Source organism: Asterias amurensis, chromosome 2 (assembly GCF_032118995.1).
Source record: "Asterias amurensis chromosome 2, ASM3211899v1".
Classification (NCBI taxonomy): Eukaryota; Metazoa; Echinodermata; class Asteroidea; order Forcipulatida; family Asteriidae; genus Asterias; species Asterias amurensis.
The window spans coordinates 10,891,705-10,913,584 of NC_092649.1; the positions used below are offsets into that span (position 1 = coordinate 10,891,705).

General features: G+C 37.6%; 1 protein-coding gene across 2 annotated transcripts; it reads left to right on the plus strand.

The window, feature by feature from the left end:
- Positions 1-3,573: 3,573 nt before the first annotated feature.
- Positions 3,574-21,791, plus strand: LOC139951448 (uncharacterized). 2 transcript variants are annotated; one of them, XM_071950357.1, is made up of 14 exons: positions 3,574-3,665; positions 10,328-10,600; positions 11,139-11,215; positions 11,443-11,565; positions 12,100-12,254; positions 13,352-13,472; positions 13,749-13,994; positions 14,457-14,726; positions 15,158-15,349; positions 16,521-16,700; positions 17,784-17,966; positions 19,073-19,244; positions 19,699-20,009; positions 20,831-21,791. In XM_071950357.1, the coding sequence occupies exons 1-14, from the start codon at positions 3,647-3,649 to the stop codon at positions 21,119-21,121; spliced, it is 2,613 nt and encodes an 870-aa protein (XP_071806458.1). In that variant the 5' UTR covers positions 3,574-3,646; the 3' UTR covers positions 21,122-21,791. The 2 variants fall into 2 exon arrangements, with proteins under 2 accessions (XP_071806458.1, XP_071806463.1); XM_071950362.1 differs by lacking the exon at positions 3,574-3,665 and having other exon boundaries at positions 10,489-10,604.
- The last annotated feature ends 89 nt before the right edge of the window (positions 21,792-21,880 follow it).

Here is a 21,880-nt window from a genome sequence, read left to right on the forward strand (position 1 = left end):
AAAAAGTCATGGTCATGATGAAGCCTATCCATCACAAGTGTGCATCGGTGTCTCGTTCTGCGTATACGAGACTATAAGCGCGCGCACCACAAGGCGATATCGAAATATTGAAAACATTTTGAAACCTTACTTGGTACGCTACTGATGAGAGGTTGATAGCATAAAACATTGTGAGAAACGGCTCCCTCTGAATTAATGTATAGTTTTCGAGAAAGAAGTATTTTCCACGAATTTGATTTCGAGACCTCAAAATCTTTCAAGCATCTGAAAGCACACAACTTCATGTGACAAGGGTGTTTTGACTTCTCGTTATTATCTCGCAACTTTTTATGCATTGTTGAGAAGACTGGTCTTTGACAATTACCAGTGTCCAGAGTCTTTATTAAAAGGTAACTCATCGAAGTTGCAATAAAAAAATGGAGAGAACAACACCCTTGTTGCACATTATGTCTGCTTTCAGATGCATAAAAAAGGCCAGAGCCGGTGTCGCATGCAATTATGTCCTCTATGCAACACTATCGGGAGGACAGTATTGCATATGCAGTAATGTTCGCCGGACGGTTTTGCATATGCAATCGTGTCCGCCCGGACGCTGCTGCATAATGCAATTGTGTCCGCCCGGACACATTTGCATATGCATTTGTGTCCGCCCCGTGCAAAACTGTCCTTGCAGTAAATTAAACGCCCTTGGTCGACGGAACATGTTCGCATTTGTTTTACTAGCTAAGTGCATGCCATGAATGACATGAGAAATGTTCGGCCGTTGGGTATTCGCTGCAATCATAAAAATACGTGAATATTCATGCTGCATACGTATGTTGAGTGCATGCACGCTCGCTAACGCGCGCACATACATTGTACAGTCATGTACATGTACATGTACAGTCATGTACATGTCCGCCGGACGACTTTTACATAGCCCCGGACACGATTGCATATGCAAAAGTGTCCGGAGCGGACAGTATTGCATGGCGGACACAATTGCATCTAACACCGGCCGTATGGCTCGTCACCAAGTAAGTTTTTATGCTAATTATGAGTAATTATCAAAAGTGTCTATATAAGTGCCTTTAGCGCACCCCGAACCAACCGGTATCAACATTCACCCGTTGCTAAGTGAGTGTACTCAGAATGAAATTAGTCATGATACGTACTTGATGAGAGGGGTCTGTTTTTGAGTTCAAACCATTGACAAGTATATGCCTATATTAGAAAATTAATGGTCGCTCCTGCCTCTCCACACATAAGTTAAAGGCAGTGGACACTATTGGTAATTACTCAAAATAATTATTAGCATAAAACCCTTCTTGGTGATGAGTAATGGGGAGAGGTTGATGGTACAAAACATTGTGAGAAACGGCTCCCTCTGAAGTGCCATAGTTTTCGAGAAAAAAGTAATTTCCCACGAATTTGATTTCAAAACCTCAGATTTAGAACATGAGGTCTCGAAATCAACCATCTAAACGCACACAACTTCGTGTGACAAGGGTGTTTTTTCTTTCATATTATCTCGCAAGTTCGATGACCGATTGAGCTCAAATTTTCACAGGTTTGTTATTTTATGCTTATGTTGAGATACACCAACTGTGAAGGCTAGTCTTTGACAACTACCAATAGTGTCCACTGCCTTTAAAATATAACTCGATCTAATGTCAACAAAACCCGCCGTTACTGGAACATGGTGATTATCTCTGACCTACAAATATATATTTTTTATTTACGCATACGATGCTGAAATGGATTGAATCCTGTATGCCGCCGTTGTCTGTCGCTAAGAAACAAAAAGCTAATTATTTTTTTGAAGGTCTGTATGTGGCTTTATAGTCCCGCTGTATGTGTGTGTCCTTCTTATGGCTGTATAAGCCGGATGTCATCCAGGAGTTCTTTCAAAGCCGATGGCTGAGAAGTTCTTGCAACAAACACAAACAGGTCGTAGACTTCAAAATAGTCTCATTGGGTTTAAAGGGGAATGTTTATTTGTTTGTTTAGTTTTTTTAAATGTTTTTTTTTTATGAACAGAGTAAATTAGGCATAGGCCCCTAATTAACATCCTTTGTTTATTTTTTGAACCGCCGTTTTAATCATTTACGTATACAATAAAACTAACAATATTGTGACAGTTTCATTTCAAAAGGTGTTTGCGTGTTTTAGATATTACCGAAATTCCAGAGCGTCAGCGTGAAAACTTTGGTACTTGATACCTGGGGCAAAATTTCATATAGCGCTGCTTAATGGTAGCAAATTTTCGTGCTTACACTATATCAGAAAAACAAATTGCTTAGCAGTGATAAAAACAGTATTACTAACCAAACTTCCATTGTTGCATATAATTCCTTGTTACTGGTATTAAGCTGGTGTCTGCTTATCCTAAGAATCACGTGGAAATTTGGTTGGTAAAAATAAATCCTGTTTTTACCAAGGCAAACATTTCATGCTAAGCAAATTTTTGTGCTTAGCAACTCCATTAATCTGGGCGGCACAGGACTATAGCACGCCCTTTCGTGTGCTTAGCGGTTAGCACCGCTATGAATGCACAGTAAGCAGTTCAAGCAGTTCTATGAAACTGAGCCCATCAGGCATATACGGACACATTGATCTGCAAGCCTGCCAATACTATCGCCTGTACATCATTTTTATGATTTTTTTATAAATATTTTTCCAAGGCAAACAGTACACACAAAGAAAAGGCAATAAAAATATGACTACACAGAGAACAAGCCTGCGGATAACCAAAGAGCGAAAATAATCACTATCTAAAGGCGATCCAGACAATGAAAAAAAAAAAAAAAAAAGGCATAAAAGAGTACAAGGACAAAAACGTCATAAAATATGGAAAATAGCACATCAAATACCATACCAAATATAAATATATAACAAATCTATTGAAAGTTCATTAAAATTCAAAAATAGTGCCTAATCATTGGTTGCATTACCAGAAAAATATAGGCCTATAAAATAACGCTCAAAAACCCATTTCAGATAGGTAAGCATACTTGTAGTTATCAAGGAATAGAACAACCCAGATCACATGGCCTATTATACAATATTCAAACCGTCAATTTGCATTTTTCTGTGACGACAAAAACTACATTATCAAGAACTTTACCAGCCAGTTTTGCGGTCTTTCGTCAACAGTTCGAAAGACTTAACTTTAACTCTGAAAATGTACCAGACATATGAACAAAATTACAAGAAAATCAAATCAATATGTTGTGATGACAGTCAGAAAATTAATAATGGTACAAGAATCAATTTCACAACCTATATACATTGCATAACATAGCAACTGATGTTTACCATTACCAAGGTAACCAAGTCCTCCCACGGAAGTCTCCACTTCATCATTTCAAATGTCTGTCAACAAGGAGGAACACCGCTTGAGTGAATTACTGTGAGGCATATCAAAGCACGTTCTATTAAATTGAATTCGTAAATTGATGAACATTTCCAAGACGAGCAGAAACTGCGACTGAAAATGCACCCTTTGGATTGTCTTCTTCTGTTTTTACGAGAACTACTATAGGCCTACTAACGGAAACGGTTGATTGATCTGTACCGTACGCTGCGTGGTAATTACGGCATTAACAACAAGTAGGCGTGCGGTATACATTAGTTTAGAGGGCTGGATGAAAGAGGCGCTTTCACCATGATAGCGTACATTGCCGGTGAGTGGTGTAGAATAACTGCATGACGTAGTACAGAGTGAAATCAGTATTATTTGGAAAGAGGGTTTAATTACTGTGATGATACAACCACCAAGGACCAGAGGGCGATCTGCCTTTAAATCGCATTATAGAGAACTGGAATAATATTGAAATCTGTGCAAGGTTTACACATTGATATAAGGTAAAGTATTATTATCTTGTGATTTGAAAATGTGTTTATAGTTTTGTGTGTGTAGCATAGAGCAGCTGTTTGTTTCGGCGCGAAAGCTGCTGCCTGTCGGCGAAAGCTGATGTGCTGGTCAATGGTGTCCCGAGGAAGCCACGCTGGTCGTCAATAACCGTTGCTATACATTTTGTACTATGACCCAACTGGACGGGAAATTATTACTATGACACAAAATTGTGTGGTTTGTTTTATTAGCTTGTTTCTTATATATGGTGACTAGATAAACGGGATGATTAAATCTACTTTATGCGTAAGAAGATCTTTGGGCGTAACACGTCAGGGATAATGGGGTGTACTTCCCCTTTGTGTACTAACATGAGTGCCGAACGTATCTTTGTCATAATGAATAGTTTCAGAAATATGAATACTACTTTAAGAATTGTGAATACTAATTTAAGAAATAGACATGGTAATTTATGAGTTGGAAAACTCTAGCAAAAGTTGCAATTGCATCTCGTTTTTGTTTTCGTTAAAATTTGGTTAACAGCAATGAGGTCATAAGGAACTGCATACGTCATCAAATTCAAAATGGTGGAAACTAAATGGTACTATGCAGAAAATAAATACAGGGAGACTCAAAGATGGAAGAGTAGCCTATACTTTCTTTAATATATCAAGACGACGATGGGTACAATTTAAACCTTCTGGGGATGAACAAAAACAAATTGACCAGAGCGGGATATGAACCTGCAACGTCCGAATTAAAGGAACACGTTGCCTTGGATCGGTCGAGTTGGTCTTTGAAAAGCGTTTGTAACCGTTTTTTATAAAATGCATATGGGTAGAAAGATGTTGTAAAAGTAGAATACAATGATCCACACAAACAAGCCTCGAAATTGCGTGGTTTTCCTTTTACCTTGTCGACTAACACGTCGGCCATTTATGGGGGTCAAAATTTTGACTCCCATAAATGGCCGACCATGTTAGTTCGCACAGTAGAAGGAAAACCACGCAATTTCGAGGCAAACTTGTGTGGATCATTGTATTCTACTTTTAAAACATCTTTCCAACCATATGCATTTTATAAAAAACGGTTACAAACGCTTTTATTTTGACCAACTCGTCCGATCCAAGGCAACGTGTTCCTTTAACATGCCGGCGCTTTACCCAACATGAGCTTTGACAAAGATAAGAAAGAACACCCAACGAAAAAAAAATACAAGGCAAATATGCCTATACATTGTTTAAAATGAGGTAATACAGTTGGGCAATTACATGTGTACAAGGAAACAATTTGACTGGCTGAATTGGATTAATTGCCCCACATACCAGTTGTTAATTAAATCGACATTAATTACTGTAATGAGCGTCTGAATAAACCTCATTAGTGAAAGGGGTTCCATGTGACACCTCTTGCGATATTCACCGCGTGGAAAGGAAATTAAAATCTACACTCTACAAAAAAAAAAGTGTTTAGATATGTCGACACATTTCTAACAAGCGTAAGTTTTATACCCACTTTTCTCACGTATAACCTAAAACATGTTTCTTGTGTGTGTTTGAATGTTACAAACCATGTGAGATGGTTTCAAATCATGATAACACATGTTTATCATTTTAACATGTTTATATAACAAGTGGATACAGCATTCGTGATTCAACTGTAACTACAGTTGTTACAGTGTAGTGACTGGCTTTGATCAGTAAAATGTTTTAGTTAAAATTTACTGGATATCTTGTATTGTCAACGTCGATGTGAATAAAAAATAAGAATAAAAATACATTTATTGGTCTTATTTTATATTCATCCATCCAGTAAATTTCGCTGGAGTCAACTACTTAACTTGTTTAATTTAATGATCAATGTGGGTTCAATGATTTTGAATATTTCACGACATGCTCAATATTGATCTTTGCATTTCTCTTTTTTCTTTTCATTTTTTTTATGAAAAATAAAAACATAGGGCATCACTTTCTCTGTTCTTGCTCTTAGTTTGTAGAAAGGAAATTAATTTAAACTGAGTAAGTGTTATACTCTCGTCTCTAAAGGAGATATTTAGTTATTGAAGAAAAAAATACATGGGTCAGTGTTTTGATGGGTTTCTTTTAGTCTGTCGCCATGACACCGGGAAAGAACACCTGCCTGTACCCACCGTATTGATTCACGCGCATAATGCAAACATTGAACGAGTGTTGGAGGAGCTGAATTGCTGCGCAACTACACGATGCAAGACCATGCAAATAAATGTACATTGAGCTCTTATATACAGTTTTATTTATTGTCTCATTAGCTAAAAAAGAAAGGTGCAGGATTTAAAAAAAATTCGGGAGAATTAATTGATTTAATTAACTGAACGCACACTTATATAAAGTTTAAACCACTACTCATCCATCTGAAAGTTCATACCAGTAAGCACCAATCATCCAAAGAAATCTAAACTCGATAGTAATTTAGTTTACTTTTTTAAAATCCTTCAGGGGTGCTGCTTTTTTTGTTATTGTATTGTATGTTCATGTTTTTGTTTTTTTACTGTTCTTATTGTCTGTGCTTGAATTTTTGCCAGTGAAATTAATAAATGAAATGAAATGAAATGAAATGAGCTCTAGATATCACTTTATAAAGTTCATACCGGTATCATACACAAAACATTATGAAGACGTTGACCATAAAGTCTTACGTGTGGACCTTTTTGTCTGACATGGACCATCGATGTCCAACATATACATTTTTTTCATTTCATTTCATTTTCATTTATTAATTTCACAGGTAAAAAATCAAGTACAGACATTACGAACAGTATATAAGAAAACAAAAACATGTACATACAATTAGGAGAGAGAAAAAAAGAAAAGAAAAAAAGTAACACCCCTGATGGATTTAAAAAAAGTAAACTAAATTACTACTGAGTTAATCTCCTGATGCCACAATTTAAGAAGATACAATTTGAGAAGAGACAAGAAGAGAAATGGGTTCGACAATATTTGGGTCAGACGTAATGTTTTTTTTAAATATTGATGTAGGCCCACAATATGTCGAACCTAATGGTTTGTCGGGCATAATTCGGTTGTCGGAAGTTGCACGCAGTGGACATCCCTAACTAGGCAAAAAGTGTTGGTCATTTTAACATGACTTATTGTACATTTCACACTGGATAATGCAAACTATATGGGTAGGAGTAAACCTGTTTAGTCACAAACAATGACATTTGTCCCTTCAATATTACAATTTTATTGTTTCAACGTCAGCATGGACCGCCACAGGAATGTGCCCCCCCCCCAAAAAAAAAAAAAAAAAAAGAGAAAAAAACTGTCTCTATTATTAATAACGCATCTACTATTAATTTACGAACCACAATGCACACTATTTTAATATTCACCTTGAAAAAAATACACAATAAATATTTGCATTGTTTCAGCTGCTTTCATTTGACATTAAGATAATAAACAAGGGGGAAATAATTAGTGTAAAGGCCTACGTCAGATGGTGTCCTGTAGTAATGTTTTTACATCACGGATGTATAGCCACGCTGGCAGCAGCTTGGGGAAAATAAACCCATCCCAGCGTTAAAAGCAAACACACAAATGGATTCTTTTGACACGCGAGAGTGTAGTAAATTACCAAATAATCACGGAGAAATCTTCCGCTTTTAACCAAGGTTAATGCACAAATCCTTTTAACAAATTATAGGCCAGTGTCCACAAAAACTACATATGAATTCCAACTTAAGTAACGGGCAAAACTTCCGACTAAATTAACATAGTATGGACTTAAAGATGCAGAACGCTTTGTGGTTTATGTTGTTATTCGATTAGAAGGAAAGCAGAAAAGCTTGGTTCGTTCAGCGCATTATTTCTGGATGTATTAGCAAAAAACAGCCAACATGAATATCATGCAAAATGGATTTGAGTATTCGGATGTTGAAATGTATTTGGCCTTTTAATATAAACTAATGTTTTCGGCTTTTGGTTTTGAAATTGTCAGGTCAGGGGATCTCCCCATTCACATTCAATAACAATTTAATTAAATTAATTCAATAACAATTTAATTCAAATCAATTCAATTCAATTCAATTCAATTAATCAATTCAATTCAGAATTTGTCAGTACGATAGACAGGATAACAAAACCAAAATCGCATTTTCATTATTTGAACCGAGTGGTAAAAAGGTTATTAAATATAGAAATCTGAGTTCAGTCGCCACAAAACCAGGGCAAAGTTTCCAGAGAACTTTCCAGTAATCAACAACTTTTGATTATTTTTTATTTACAAAACTAGGTTTATATATTGTGTGATTCAAATTTGGGAAGTGTCCTCATCGTGTTGATGGCATTCAGGTTATTTTGAGAAAAAAAATTAAACGACTAAAGTAACATGTATACCCATTTGCGAAGTCATATATCTGAACGGAACGAATTTTGGCAGGTGATTCTGTCTCAAAACGGAAAGCACACAAACGGTTGCAAATGCCACAATCATGTAGCATTTTTTGTACATGGCTAATGGATTTGATTTAGTGTCGGGATCCTGAAAATAATTCATTAGTTTTTACTTAAAGGCACTATCACTTTAGCGAATTTGGTTTTTGTGTAAGCCTATATAAATACTTATAACTTTCTCAAATCATGGAGGTCATAAACAGCAATTTAAAAACCTCAAAAAAGGACGTAGTTTAAAACAAAATTTAATTTATAAAAACAGCAGTTTTAAAATGTATAATTCTTCTAAAGAAGACCTGGTCTTGTTGCAGCAGTCTCAAATCAACTATATATGATCAAATCCTCTTGAATTACATATATAGTTTCGTTGTGCCCTTTAAAATAATTTTAAAAGGTGGGTGGAATACGTTAGTTTCTAGCATGTAGCCTATCTTTATTTTCATAACAGAAAAGAGAGAAACGCAACTTGCCGACAATCAATATATCACATCGTGGACTTTGGAATTGTTACGTGGTTCATTTCACAATGACACTGAATTATTTTCTCCCGGCTTTTAACTAAATATTGTTATATTTTACCCATTTAAGTTTTGGACCCTACGACCTGCCCTAAATTGAATTAAACAATTACATAACATATTTATTTCGTTTAATCATAGCAGTTAGCTCTTCCTGAGTTATATACCTGCTGCGACTGCATGCACGCACCACCATACTGATTTAACGTTCATACAAAATATTTGGTTTTTAAAGGCAGTACACACTAATGGTAATTACTCAAAATAATTATTAGCATAAAACCTTTCTTGGTGACGAGTAATAGGGAGAGGTTGATGGTATAAAACATTGTGAGAAACGACTCCCTCTGAAGTGCCATAGTTTTCGAGAAAGAAGTAATTTTCCACGAATTTGATTTCGAGACCTCAGTTTTAGAATTTGAGGTCTCGAAATAAAGCATCTGAAAGCACACAAATTCGTGTGACAGGGTGTTTTTTCATTCATTATTATCTCGCAACTTCGATGACTGATTGAGCTCAAATTTTCATGGTTTGTTATTTTATGCATATGTTGAGATACAGCAAGTGAGAAGACTGGTCTTTGACAATTACCAATAGTGTCCATGTCTTTAAGATACGCATTAAATTGTGTTCCCGTGTGCAAACGCACGCATCAACTTTCATACATTCGTGCAGTGCAAGGATTGTTTCATAAATTGATATTATTGTATTCCTTCCAATCTTTAGAGATTTTCCCAATTTCCTTTCATAAAGTCACTGTCTTCTTCGATAATCTTTTGAACATAGTGTTGTGCAGATTTGGAAATAGGCGCACGGTTTTCTTCTCCTCTCATCAAGAGGTTTTTGCCATCAGGGCCTAATTTCATAAAGCCTTTAAGTACAAAAATGTGCTTAGCATGAAATGTGTTCCTTGGTAAAAACAGGATTACCAACAAAATTTCCACGTGATTTTCAGGATTTAGCAAACAACAACTGAATACCAGTATCTATGCAATAAATGAAAATTTGGTTTATAATCTACCAAGGTTTATAATTTACCAAGGAAGAAATTTCATGCTAAGGAAACTGTTGTGCTTACAGGCTTTATGAAATTAGGCCCTGGTACTGACACCGTATACGCATTATTTCGATTTGTCCAACTAGTATGTCCGATCATTTTGGTCTCGATAGACATTTTGCTTATGACGTCGCTTGATTTTGGAGCCCTCGTTAGAGAGTTGCTCATTGGCTCATCCTGTGCGCCGCGCTGACGTCACTATGCTTAAGGTGTTGGAAGGGCAATTAGCGCCAGTATTCATAAAAGTATTTTAAGGGGGCATTGACCAAAATATCCACACATAAAAAGATCGAAAGCAAGTGGTTTATGACAGCATTATGTATCAGGCTGTTTCATAAAGATGATCAAACCTTATACAAAATGCTTGTTTGGTTCCAAGTGTTAAAACTACCTCCAAATGCCCCGTGTATAATGTGTGTATGTATATACCTTGCATGACAATAATACAAATTCCATATTTTATGATGTTGCTTTCTACATATAGACGTTGCCACACCAGTCATCATGTGCCAAGAATTTCCAGGCTCTCCGCCGGCTATCATTAACAAAGACCCCGATGACAGCAGCGGCGATCTCCAGGCAAACTCGCCGGAAAACAGTGTGACTTTCCGGCGTCGTGTTCTGCTGTTGGGCCAAGCAGGGAGCGGAAAGACCAGCCTGGCCAAGTCACTGGTCAGTGGTAGCTCGCAAACCTCAGATGGTACAACCGAGTCTTTAGATGTCCAAGCATGGTGTCCATTCCTAGGAACCACTTATGGTCAGTAAGTTTCATGTGTGTAGTGATCCCATTGGCTTGAGAGTTGTTCGCAGCGTGCACTTAAGTTCCATTGATTTACATCCAAGATGGCGGTCATGACGTCATGTGCAATACACATTGTTTGTCGTCAGTTGTCTTTGGTCAGGGACTGTGGAATATGTTCATGGTGTCTGTTGACTTTTTTTTCTTTTCCCTTTCCTGTTATGTTTTTAACTACTGTTTTATAAGCTCCGTCATCTTTTAAATAATTTATTTAATTTATCCAAAGATATCAAGTAATAAACCACAACTTGTGCCACAAGAGGATGTGACTTGCCATACTCCAAAATTGAGTATACCTTTTAATGGATCTTTTCAATAATATTGAAGCACACTGCATGGAAGTGGTTGTAGTTTACGAGAATGTTCAAGCCTGATAAAACTTCTTTTTTTTCAACAAAAACGAACATGATGTGTTATTTGACTCACTTTTCCTGTTAATTGTTCTCTGGTTAACCATGGTGATTTGTATTGTTATAATAATTTTACTTATATCTAGAAAATTTACTCGACTATGAGCTAACGGGATGCGAGAGGTCTTTGGTGCTAGAAGTGTGGGATTTGGCTGGAAGAAGGGTAAGTTGCAATCCTGAATTTAGGAAATAGTTTCACAAACCATAAGAGCGAGAAAAAGAACCTACCTCAACAACGCCTTCTTTTTATCATAGCCATTCGAATCCCATCCGATGTAAGTTTGTAGTTTACTCCAGGACCAAAAGAGTGCTTATCACAAACATACACAAATGTAAAGGCACAACACTACATATAATTAACACTTTGCTTCAATTATTAATATCTTAAAGGTTTGGCAAACATTTCACCACCTCTTTCTGACCGCTGGTACCCTTCCAGTAATCGTCTTCAACTTCGCTGATCAAAGCAGCTGTGATGACGTGTCTCAAATTGTGGACATGGTATGGGCAAAGGTAAATAATCAGTTTTTCAAACTGTTTGGTAAATATTCATAATTTTAGACAATTTTCAGTTTCAGAATTTGAGCTAGTATTTAACTGAGCTTACCTGGGTGTATACCTGGAACCTCCAACATTAACAGGTTTTTTTTTACTAATAGGCCCTAGTATACAGACTTGAATCTGCCCCATTATATATCGTATAGTCTATAAAATGAGTAGGGTAGATGACCTTAGCCTTCGATCCAAACCGGACCTTCTTCAGAGGTATTAACAAACACATATCCATTTATAGGAAAACGAGCAGCAAAGAATTAAGGGACGGGATCCAGAAAAAAAGTGGCTTTACTACTCCCTGCAATACCCATGCAAAAAAAAAAAAAAAAAAAAAATCAGGCAGATCCCATCCACACAACATTTCCCCCGAACGTATACCTGCTGTGCTTCAATCAACAACAAATAACACAAAGCTCTTCACCCTGGAAGTCCATAACAATTACAACAATTAGTGTTTCGTCTTGAATCTACCTTTGTTTGTGTGATCTGAAGGATCCTGGCTGTAGATTAGTAATCGTCGGAACACACATTGATAAACTGGGTCAAGAAGAAAGCGCTGAAGGAAAGAGCAAGGATATCTTGGGAGTGATTCGAAACAGACACGCACACTGCACACAGAAACTACAACAAGATCTTCACAATTTAAAGTGAGTTTTATAGTGATCCGGTTCATCACCTGGTATCCCCATTACGGTTCTAGACACGTTTGGTAATTGTCAAAGACCAGTATTCTCATTTGGTGTATCCCCAAATATGCATAAAATAGCAAATCTGCGAAAATTTGGACTCATGCATGATACAAGTTCCTTTTTTGAAATTCCTGTACCCATCCCCATGTCAAGAAACAGGTCTCAGAGGTTAGTACATAAATATACTAATCTCTGAGACATGCTAATTTAAAAACAAACTTTCATGCCTAATACAAGTTCTGTCTTAAAATCCTATATCCATCCCCATGTCAAGGTCTTGATATACTAACCTCTGAGATATCATGCCTAATACAAGTTCTGTCTTAAAATTCCTATATCCAGCCCCATGTCATGAAACAGGTCTTTGAGGTTAGTACATAAGTAAGCTAATCTAGGAGACCTGGTAATTTAAAATAACTTTAATGCTTAACATAAGTTCTGTTTTTAAATTCCTACATCCATCCCAATGTCAAGACACAGGTCCTGGAGGTTAGTACATAAATAAACTAACCTCTTACACTTTAAAAAAGCTTCATGCGTCAAGTTCTGTTTAAAATTCTTGTTTCCATCTGGTGTCAAGAAACAGGTCCTGGATGTTATTTTAGTACATAAATAAACTAACATCTGAGACCTGGTAATTAAAAAAAAACTGTCATGCCTAAACAATACTTCTGTTTTAAAATTCATATTTTCATCCCCATGTCAAGAAACAAGTCCTGGAGGTTAGTACATGATGGATACTAATCTCTGGGATCTGGTAATTAAAAATAAAAATTCATGTACATGTTTAATACAAGTTCTGTTTTAAAATGTCTATACCCCTCCCCATATCAAGAAACAGGTCCGGAAGGTGAGTACATAAATATACTAACCTCTGAGACCTTGTAGTTTAAAAAACTTTCATGTCTAACACAAGTGCTGTTTTAAAATTCATATATCCATCCCTATGTCGATAAACAGGTCATGGAGGTTATTAGTACATTAAATATACTAACCTCTGAGACATGGACGATTAATTTGTCTTACTTTTGCCTTCCTTTATTTCACTTATATAGGAACATACCAAAGCCCAGAACACCGAAAGACGTAGAGAGGATGAAAAAACTAAAAGACAGGCTTGGGCGTTTCCCCAAACCTCCAAGTAATATCATTGGAAGCAGCAGCAAGACTGCCAAGGTATATGTATAGCGAGGGATCAACTCTAATCAACTCTTCATTTAGATATAATCAGATGTTTTTCGGCAATCTTTCCATATTATTCATGGTTTGCGCATTTATTTGCTTGCTAGGCTATAGGACTATACTGTTTCTTACTGTTTCCTATATATATTATACGGTGTAAAGGGTTTGGGTACTTTTTGAACGACACAAAACACAAACTTGCACAGATGTTTATTAAATCTATAATAATCAATTACCAATCCTTAGATCGCCATTAATTTTTGAACACAGGGTCTAGATGACGTAAGGAAGGAAATTCTCTCGGCTGTCTTAGAGGCAAACAAGAGCTCGTCATCCCTCGATCAAGCCACGCCCATAAGACAAGCTACATCTGAGGTTTATGATGACATAATGGCACTACGAAAAGAATCTAATGTAGTCGTATCATTCCAAGAGGTCAAAGAACTGTTAAGAAAACATGAAACTGATCTGAGTAGCGAAATTGAGAAAAAGGAACTGACATTCTTTGAAAGTTCGGTAAGTTTTTGAGAAAAGATTTGTTTAATTTGTCTCTCCTTTTGTTTGTAATGAGCGTGCCGTCGTCTTAATCACAAATCAAAAAGAGAAAATGCATGCCTGGGAAAATTGTTGGTTAATTGTCGAATAACAAACTTAGGTACAATAAAAAACTTTCAAAAGATACTATAAGAAAACATACAAAACCTAAAAACCACTACCAGGAAAACACATACTTGAGTGAGATACTACCTCTTTCTCAAAAAGTAGCCCTCCATACCAATTAAGTGTTTATGCTGATAGGTATTATGAGTAATTATTATTAGTCTCCATGCTTTTAAACCCAGGTGTTTCTGACACCAATAGCAAGCATCCTTGTATATCGGTAGGTTTCCTAAGGCTTGACAGCTCTGATGAATAATGGCACCCAGGAGACATCCTTGAATTAATGACCAGAAATATATATTTCATTTTGTCTCACAGGGAGTCATACAAAGTTTTCCCAACACCAGGGACCCGGATGATGAATCAGAAGCCCTGATTTGTACAAACCCTTCTGCCTTAGCTAAAGCACTTTGCCTTGTTCATATGAGTGACACCAAGAAAGCATTTCGGTTCGAAGCGAAAAGATTCTGGCCCAAGACAGAAGATGGAAACTCCAAGAAACCAAACCCAGCTTTGCTCGTACAAGCTTTAGAGGAAGTTGCCACAGAGGGATTGATCAGGGAATGCATGCTTCCTCTGTTGTGGCAGGTAGGTTGAACAAGTAAAAGATATCTTTATACTTTTGGAAATTGTCAAAGCAGAGACCAGTATTCTCACCTGGTGTATCCCAACATATGCATGAAATTGGCTCAACTGGTTATCAAAGTTGCAAGAAAATCTTGAAACATCATTGTAACATAAAATTTTCCGCTTTTAGATGCCTCAGGACGATTTCAAGTTTTGGGGTGATTGGTACAACTTGAGGTCAGTACTACATAAACTGTTGATGAGAAGCTTTGGAAAACCCATTTCTTTGTCATTATTAAAATAATGCATCCATTCACATCGGTGAAGAAATAGGCATTACTTGGCTATTTAAGATAGTCATGTTACTCTTGATGATGTTTTAATTTTTGGTTAATGGAGTATGATTCTGACAACAGTTAACAATTAATTGATTGCCTATCCAAACTGTTAAGGATCTTCACATGAATGAGAAACAGACCAGGCTAGTGATCGACCTGATGGCCAGGCTAGGACTTCTCAACAGGGCTGCTGATGCTCACTGTGATGCAGAAAAGGTACCTCTGGAATTACCTCAGTACCCTGGTCTACTAGCTAAGGCACAGTATCGACTACCACTCCTTGGACTAACGCCTGTTACTGGACCGGTGAGGGATTTTTATTTAAGTTTAGTTCAAAGGTGTTGGAAGCATTCGTTTTGAACAAAATGTTTGATACTAATACTAAAACTGAATAATAATACCAAAACTTATACAGCGCCCGAATCATGTAATTATGCTCTAGCATGGTTAGGATAAGGAATGGTGCTTCTGTAAGAATGGTGCTTCTGTATGATATGAATGATACAGTTAAACAATAGAATTGATAGGACACATACTATTATGGGGATGATAAGGTTGTGGTTTACACAGTAACACATTTTAGCACAAGTTAGGCACACTAGTTAAAGAATGACTTGGCACAAGATGGAACGAGAAAGACGAGTTGGCTAGAGTTTGTATTTAAGATAAGAATGAGAGGGCTCAATATTAGAATTGAGAGGACACAAGATGGGGAGTAAAATGGCACATGTTAGGGAATGAGTTGGAACAGGATAAGAAAGAGTTACTGAAAATGGGGAATGATTTGGCACAAAATGGAGAATGAGATGGCACTATAGGTGGGGAACGAGACGGCACAAGGTAGGGAAACGAGACGGCACATGGTAGAGAGCAAGACGGCACAAGATGGAGAACAAGAAGGCACAAGATGGAGAAAGAGATGGCACAAGGTGGAGAACAAGACGGCACAAGGTAGGGAACGAGACGGCACAAAATGGAGAACGAGATGGCACAACGTGGGGAAACGAGACGGCACAAGGTGGAGAATGAGACGGCACAAGATGGAGAACAAGACAGCACAAGATTGGGAATGAGACAGCACAAAATGGAGAACAAGATGGCACAAGGTGGAGAACAAGACGGCACAGATGGAGAGCAAGAAGGCACAAGATGGAGAAAGAGATGGCACAAGGTGGGGAACGAGACGGCATGAGATTGGGAACGAGAAGGCACAAAATGGAAAATGAGATGGCGCAAGTTGGTGAACAAGAAGGCACAACATGGAGAACGGGACGGCACAAGAAGGAGAAAGAGACGGCACAAGATGGAGAACGAGACGGCACAAGATAGATATTTGAGCCATCAGATCTTTAAAAAATCTTTGTCCCACCTCCATTGCGATAATGCGATACATTCTTTATGATTAAATTATAACTGTAGGTTAATGCGAAAGGGGAACTTTTTCTACTTAATTTCTGTTTTCATGATCTTTTCACAGACACTAAATTGGACGCCAAAACCATTCAAAGGGGATGCACAGATCTGTTGGAGATATACGTTTCCACTGGGAACACCCCAAGGTCTGATACCCAGACTTCTGGTCGTGTGTCGAGCCAATATACAAGGTGCCATGTACAGACATCATTGGAGGAATGGAATACTCCTTAAGATGGGTCAGGTAACTATAACGGTTTTGCTGTTTTGAGGTTTGGGGATAGTTGAATATTTCAAACTTTAGGCCAGATGTATAAGGATTATACTAGGAATAAATAATAGCTTATGGCTAATATATTTCAAAGCCTTTTTAGTTTCCAAAAATGATAAAAATCATAAAAGACACAATTTTGATTTATTCCCCCCTGCAATTACTGCATTGGTCATATGGGAAAGTTTACATTTTGTTTCATAACTTCCACATAAATTCAAGAGTTATGAAAGTAAAAGCTGGACAAGTTTTGAGATATGCCCCCTTATATCAAAAGTAGATAAAAATTGGACAGTGCAATCTCCATAAAATATAAGATTTTTATGTTTTCTTCCAATTAGGTGTGTACAAATCATGCCTGCAAGAAGTCAAAGGCTTGGTGGCTCTTTTGTAAACATGTGATGTCACAGGTCACATCATCTATATATGATGCATCAAAAGTCTATTGCAACATTCCAAGCAAAGGGCCCAATTTCAAAGAGCTGCTTTTTAAGCCCCCCAAAATGAAGAGAAAAAAAGGTTTCTGCTAAGCAAAAAGGAGCTTGATACCAGTCAAAATATGGTACATGTACACATGACATGGTGTATGTGCTTAAAGCCACTGGACCCTTTCGGTTCAGACAAAAAACAAAAAGTTTTACAAATAACTTACAGGGTTTACAGAAGGCAATGGTGAAAGACTTCTCTTGAAATATTATTCCATGAAATGCTTTACTTTTTGAGAAAACAGCAAAACAGTATAAATTCTCGTTAACGAGAATTACGGATTTATTTTAAACACATGTCATGACACGGCGAAACGCGCGGAAACAAGGGTGGGGTTTTTCGTTGTTTTCTCCCAACTCCGATAACCGATTTGGCCTAAATTTTCACAGGTTTGGTATTTGATATAGAAGTTGTGGTACACAAAGTGTGGGCCTTGGACAACACTGTTTACCGAACGGGTCCAATGGCTTTAAGAAGCTCTATCAAATTAGGCCCTGGTAAAACAACAAACATAATCAACTACCACAATGAGAATGAAATTGATAAAAATTGTTGATTTATCTGCTGTAGGTATCTGTGAATATCAAACAACCTGAAAACTGCCCGAAAGCAGAGAGTCTTGACATGTCTGTTAGGGTAACCATTGATGAAGAAGGACAGAAGAAGGCGACTGAAGTCTTATGGGTAGTCTTGGCACGCTTTCTAGTCATTGCTCAAGAGTTTCTGTCTACTTGGCCTGGTGTTTATTATCAGGTATGTCTTAGTCCACAGACAAATATAAAGTCTTGAAGAGAGAGGATTGAGTCATAGGGAGGGACATGGCAGAACATTGGGTTCTGCTGTAGGGCAAAAGAAGGTGTAAGACAAAAGGTGTTGAGAAGGTAAAAAAGTAAAGGCAGAATGGTAACTTGATGCATTCTATCTCCATGCTTGATGTAAACAGAAGGTAGAGAGGGAAAATGGGTAAAAGAGATAGGTAAGAAAGAAGGTTAAAGGCACTGGACACTGTTGGTAATTACCCATTAAAATTTACTTGGTACTGTATTGGAGCTGTTGATAGTAAAAATATTGTGAGCAATGGCTCTCTGAAGTAACATTAAGTTTTTAAGAAAGAGGCAATTTCTCACTCGAATGTTAAATGACTGCAAGCCTGAAACGTTTTTAGGCATCTGAGAGCACACAGATTAATGTGAAACAAGGTTGTTTTTTTCTTTCATTGTTCTCTTGCAACTCAAATGACCAATTGAGTCAAAATTTGCATAGATTTATTATTGTTTGCATTGGGATACAGCAAATGAGAATAGTGGTACTTGACAATTACCAAAGGTGTCCAGTGCCTTTAAAGAGAAGGTAAAAAAGCAAAAGAGGGTAAAAGATATTGGACCACACAAGCTTAAATATCTGGCCCATATATACAATATTATCCAAGGAGATAATAAGATAAACGTTCCCCTTCAGTGCAGTTTATGTTTCAAATGTTTTAAAACTTGGCGTGTTCTGGCTTAACAAACAGTTAAGAGCACCGGATTCCAGCTCTGGTGTTTCATGAACGAAATTCATCTGGGGTTTAAGTCCAGGTCATGACACTTGTGTCCTTTGCTTCGTAAAGTTAGGGAGGTAGTGCTTTCTGCCCTAGCAGCCAGGCTTCTGATGGATGATACCCAAGCCTATATCTGTATATGTACTGTGAAGGGGGTAATTCTGTTTCAGCCCCAGGATTAGGTGAAAACGGCCCCTGGAGGAAAAAGGTGATACGTAGACCATACCTTGCTTTCAGGTTTTGAGTCAGTCTAATTGCTTTACAAACAAACTCTTTATCTGAGAGAAAACAAACTAAAAGTTTCTTCATTCATCCGCAGATTTCTATACTGCCAAGTTTCATGTATTATGAGACTGACGAATCAGTGGATGAGCTACCAATTGAGTTGTTTGATATCATCAGATCATCTGCTAGCGGAGTGTCTGTGATGAAAGTCAGTATTGAAGACACAGATTATGAAGTTGACTTAGAATTGCTCTTCCCTTTACCAGGTAAGTTTAAAGGGACACGTTTCCTTGGATCGGGTGAGTTGTTTGCTGAAAGGGTTTGAAACTATTTATTAGAAAAACCTTATGGTTAGAAAGATGTTTTAACAGTAGAATATAATGATCCACATAAGTTTGTCTCGAAATTGCGAGGGTTTTTGTTTTACTTTGAGAACTGGCACAGTCCGCTATTTTGTGGAGATGATTCCACCAATGCTGTGCCGTGTTAGTTCACAATGTATTAGGAAAAAATTCAAGACATAGTAGTGTTGATCATTAAATTCTTTTAAAAGGTCAACATAACTTTCCATCTGTAAAAATAAAGTTACCAAAAATGATCAACCCATTTGTTCATAGGTCAAACTACACCGTGCCTCGAATTTTGACTGAGCATAACATGATGTGCAAAAATAGTACCAAAGTTTAACATTTTGTTTGCAATCTGTGATGTTTATGACAGGCGAATCCAAACTTTCCATCTTTAAATGGCTGCAGTGGCTTGCAAGCCTAGACATTCAGTTAAGTGAGTCAACGCCAAGCATCGATGAACCCGAACTAGAGCCAGCACGGTCCGACACAGACTCTCAAACAAGCCTCAGACCGTCCGTGTCCCCCACTGTCCTCTCCCCATCTCCTACCCGGTCAGACAGTCCTCGGGCGCTGACATCGCCACCGGTCAAAGTCAATAAGAAGAAAATGGAGATTAAATGGAAGTTGGATAATGGTTGGAGGAAGGTTTCACTCGAAGAGGAGATGAAAGAAATTCAGAAGGTAAGAGCAAAACTTTTAATATATTTTATCAGGTAAGTCAGCCCACTGAACCCCAGAATCTGAGGGAATTTGGTCTGATCTGGGCCCAATTTCATAGAGCTGCTAAGCACAAAAATTTGCTTAGCATGAAATTTCTTCCTTGATAAAAACAGGATTACCATCCAAATTTCCATTTGTTACATGTAACTTGTTACAGGTATTCAGTTGATGTTTGCTCATCCTGAAAATCATGTGGAAATGTCGTTGGTAATCTGGTTTTCATCGAGGCAGAAATTTCATGCTAAGCAAATTTTTGTGCTTAGCAGCTCTATGAATTTGGTCTGACTTGGTAGTTTTAAGAGAATGAAGACCTCACAGTATTTGCAATGGAATATTAGAGAAATAATGTCTTCAATTTCAGCTGAGCACTGTTCAGCTTGTGTTTGATGGACATGAAAAGAAAACCACATAACGATACTGATTAGGATATTTTTTTCAAACCAAACTAATTTTTGAGTTTTGTGTTTCATATTGCCAAGTGTTTGGCTTTAACAAAATACAGCTTGAGTTTTGTGTTTCAGGTTGTATTTATGATTTCAAATAAATTAGTTCTTTTGTTTTGTGTTTCTATGTGTTGCTGCTGCATGTTTATTTTTAAGGAACATCTTTCAAATTACCGCTTGAACTTTGTGATTCGGATGAATAATTTCCTGTGGTGTTCTTTGCTTCATTTTTTGTTTTGGGTGGCTGAATGTTTGTTAAAAGAAAATACCGAAAAATTTCTTTTTTGTGTTACAGGAAACAAAACTGAATTTAAAGTTTGTTTCTGTTTTGTGTTTCAGGTGGCAGCTTCCTTCGTTGCAGCCGTTCTTGCAAATTCCATGGCCCAGTTTATAACAGAACGCTCTAAAGCGGATAACTACGGGCCCCCGATGGAGAGAGAAGCTAAACATGCTGCAGTGTTAGCCTCAGCTCGAGCCGCACAGGCAGCCCAGAGCGGTAACCCTGAAGCAGCCGCTATGGCCGTCGTCGCAGCATCTCAAGCTATTGAGAATGCAATGCTTAACAAGAAGAGATCGGGACATAAGAATAGTAGTACTATGATTAAGAGTAGAATGTGCATCATCATGTAGATCACATCATGACCAAGTCACATAACGTCATCACCATGAGACATCTTAATTTTGGTTTTTACCCATACACCGCTGTGTGTAGCACTAGACTCAGTACTTTCCCGAGTCCTGTGAAAAAAAACACAGGCATATCATTCGGGTGGGATTCGAACCCACCACCTTTGCAATTCTAGAGCAGTGTCTTGCCCACTAGACAACTAAGCAAAATTAAGCGGGATACCAGCCACAGATAGTACAAGTACGATGTTATTTTGGTTGGTATTATTCTGGTAGGTAAACATACATTTGTTGTTCTTTGCTACTTTTTGTGCTTAAGCAGCTCTAAGAAATTGGGCCCTGACCCGAGTCCAATTTCGTGGCTCTGCTTACCGCTGAATTCTGTGCTTACCATCATTACTCTCTGCTTACCCGCAAGCGCCAATGTTTTGCACTGGCTGTGTAAGCCTAGAATGCCTAGAATTATGGAGTAAGCACAAGTCAAATTCCCAGCTAGCCCGTGAAATATATGCTTGACGAAAGCACAGAATTCCCTGCTAGCATAAGCGCTGTTTCTTTGCTTAAGAAAGCAGAGCCATAAACTTGGGCCCTGTGCTCATTAGGTAGGAAGACATCTACTCTAGAATGGTCGGGTCATGGTTCGAGTCCGACTGAAGTAGTTTTCCTTTAAAAAAAAACCCAATTCATATGACTCAGAAGTGCACCGAACACACAGTGTTTCACATTGTTGCAGGGTAATAACAAATTAAAGCAGTATGAAAT

Coding starts and splice junctions, on each gene's coding strand:
- LOC139951448 (XM_071950357.1), top strand. Junction 14,727..15,157: donor TGCTTCCTCTGTTGTGGCAG/GTAGGTTGAACA, acceptor CAAACTGTTAAG/GATCTTCACATGAATGAGAA. Junction 19,245..19,698: donor ATTGCTCTTCCCTTTACCAG/GTAAGTTTAAAG, acceptor TGTTTATGACAG/GCGAATCCAAACTTTCCATC.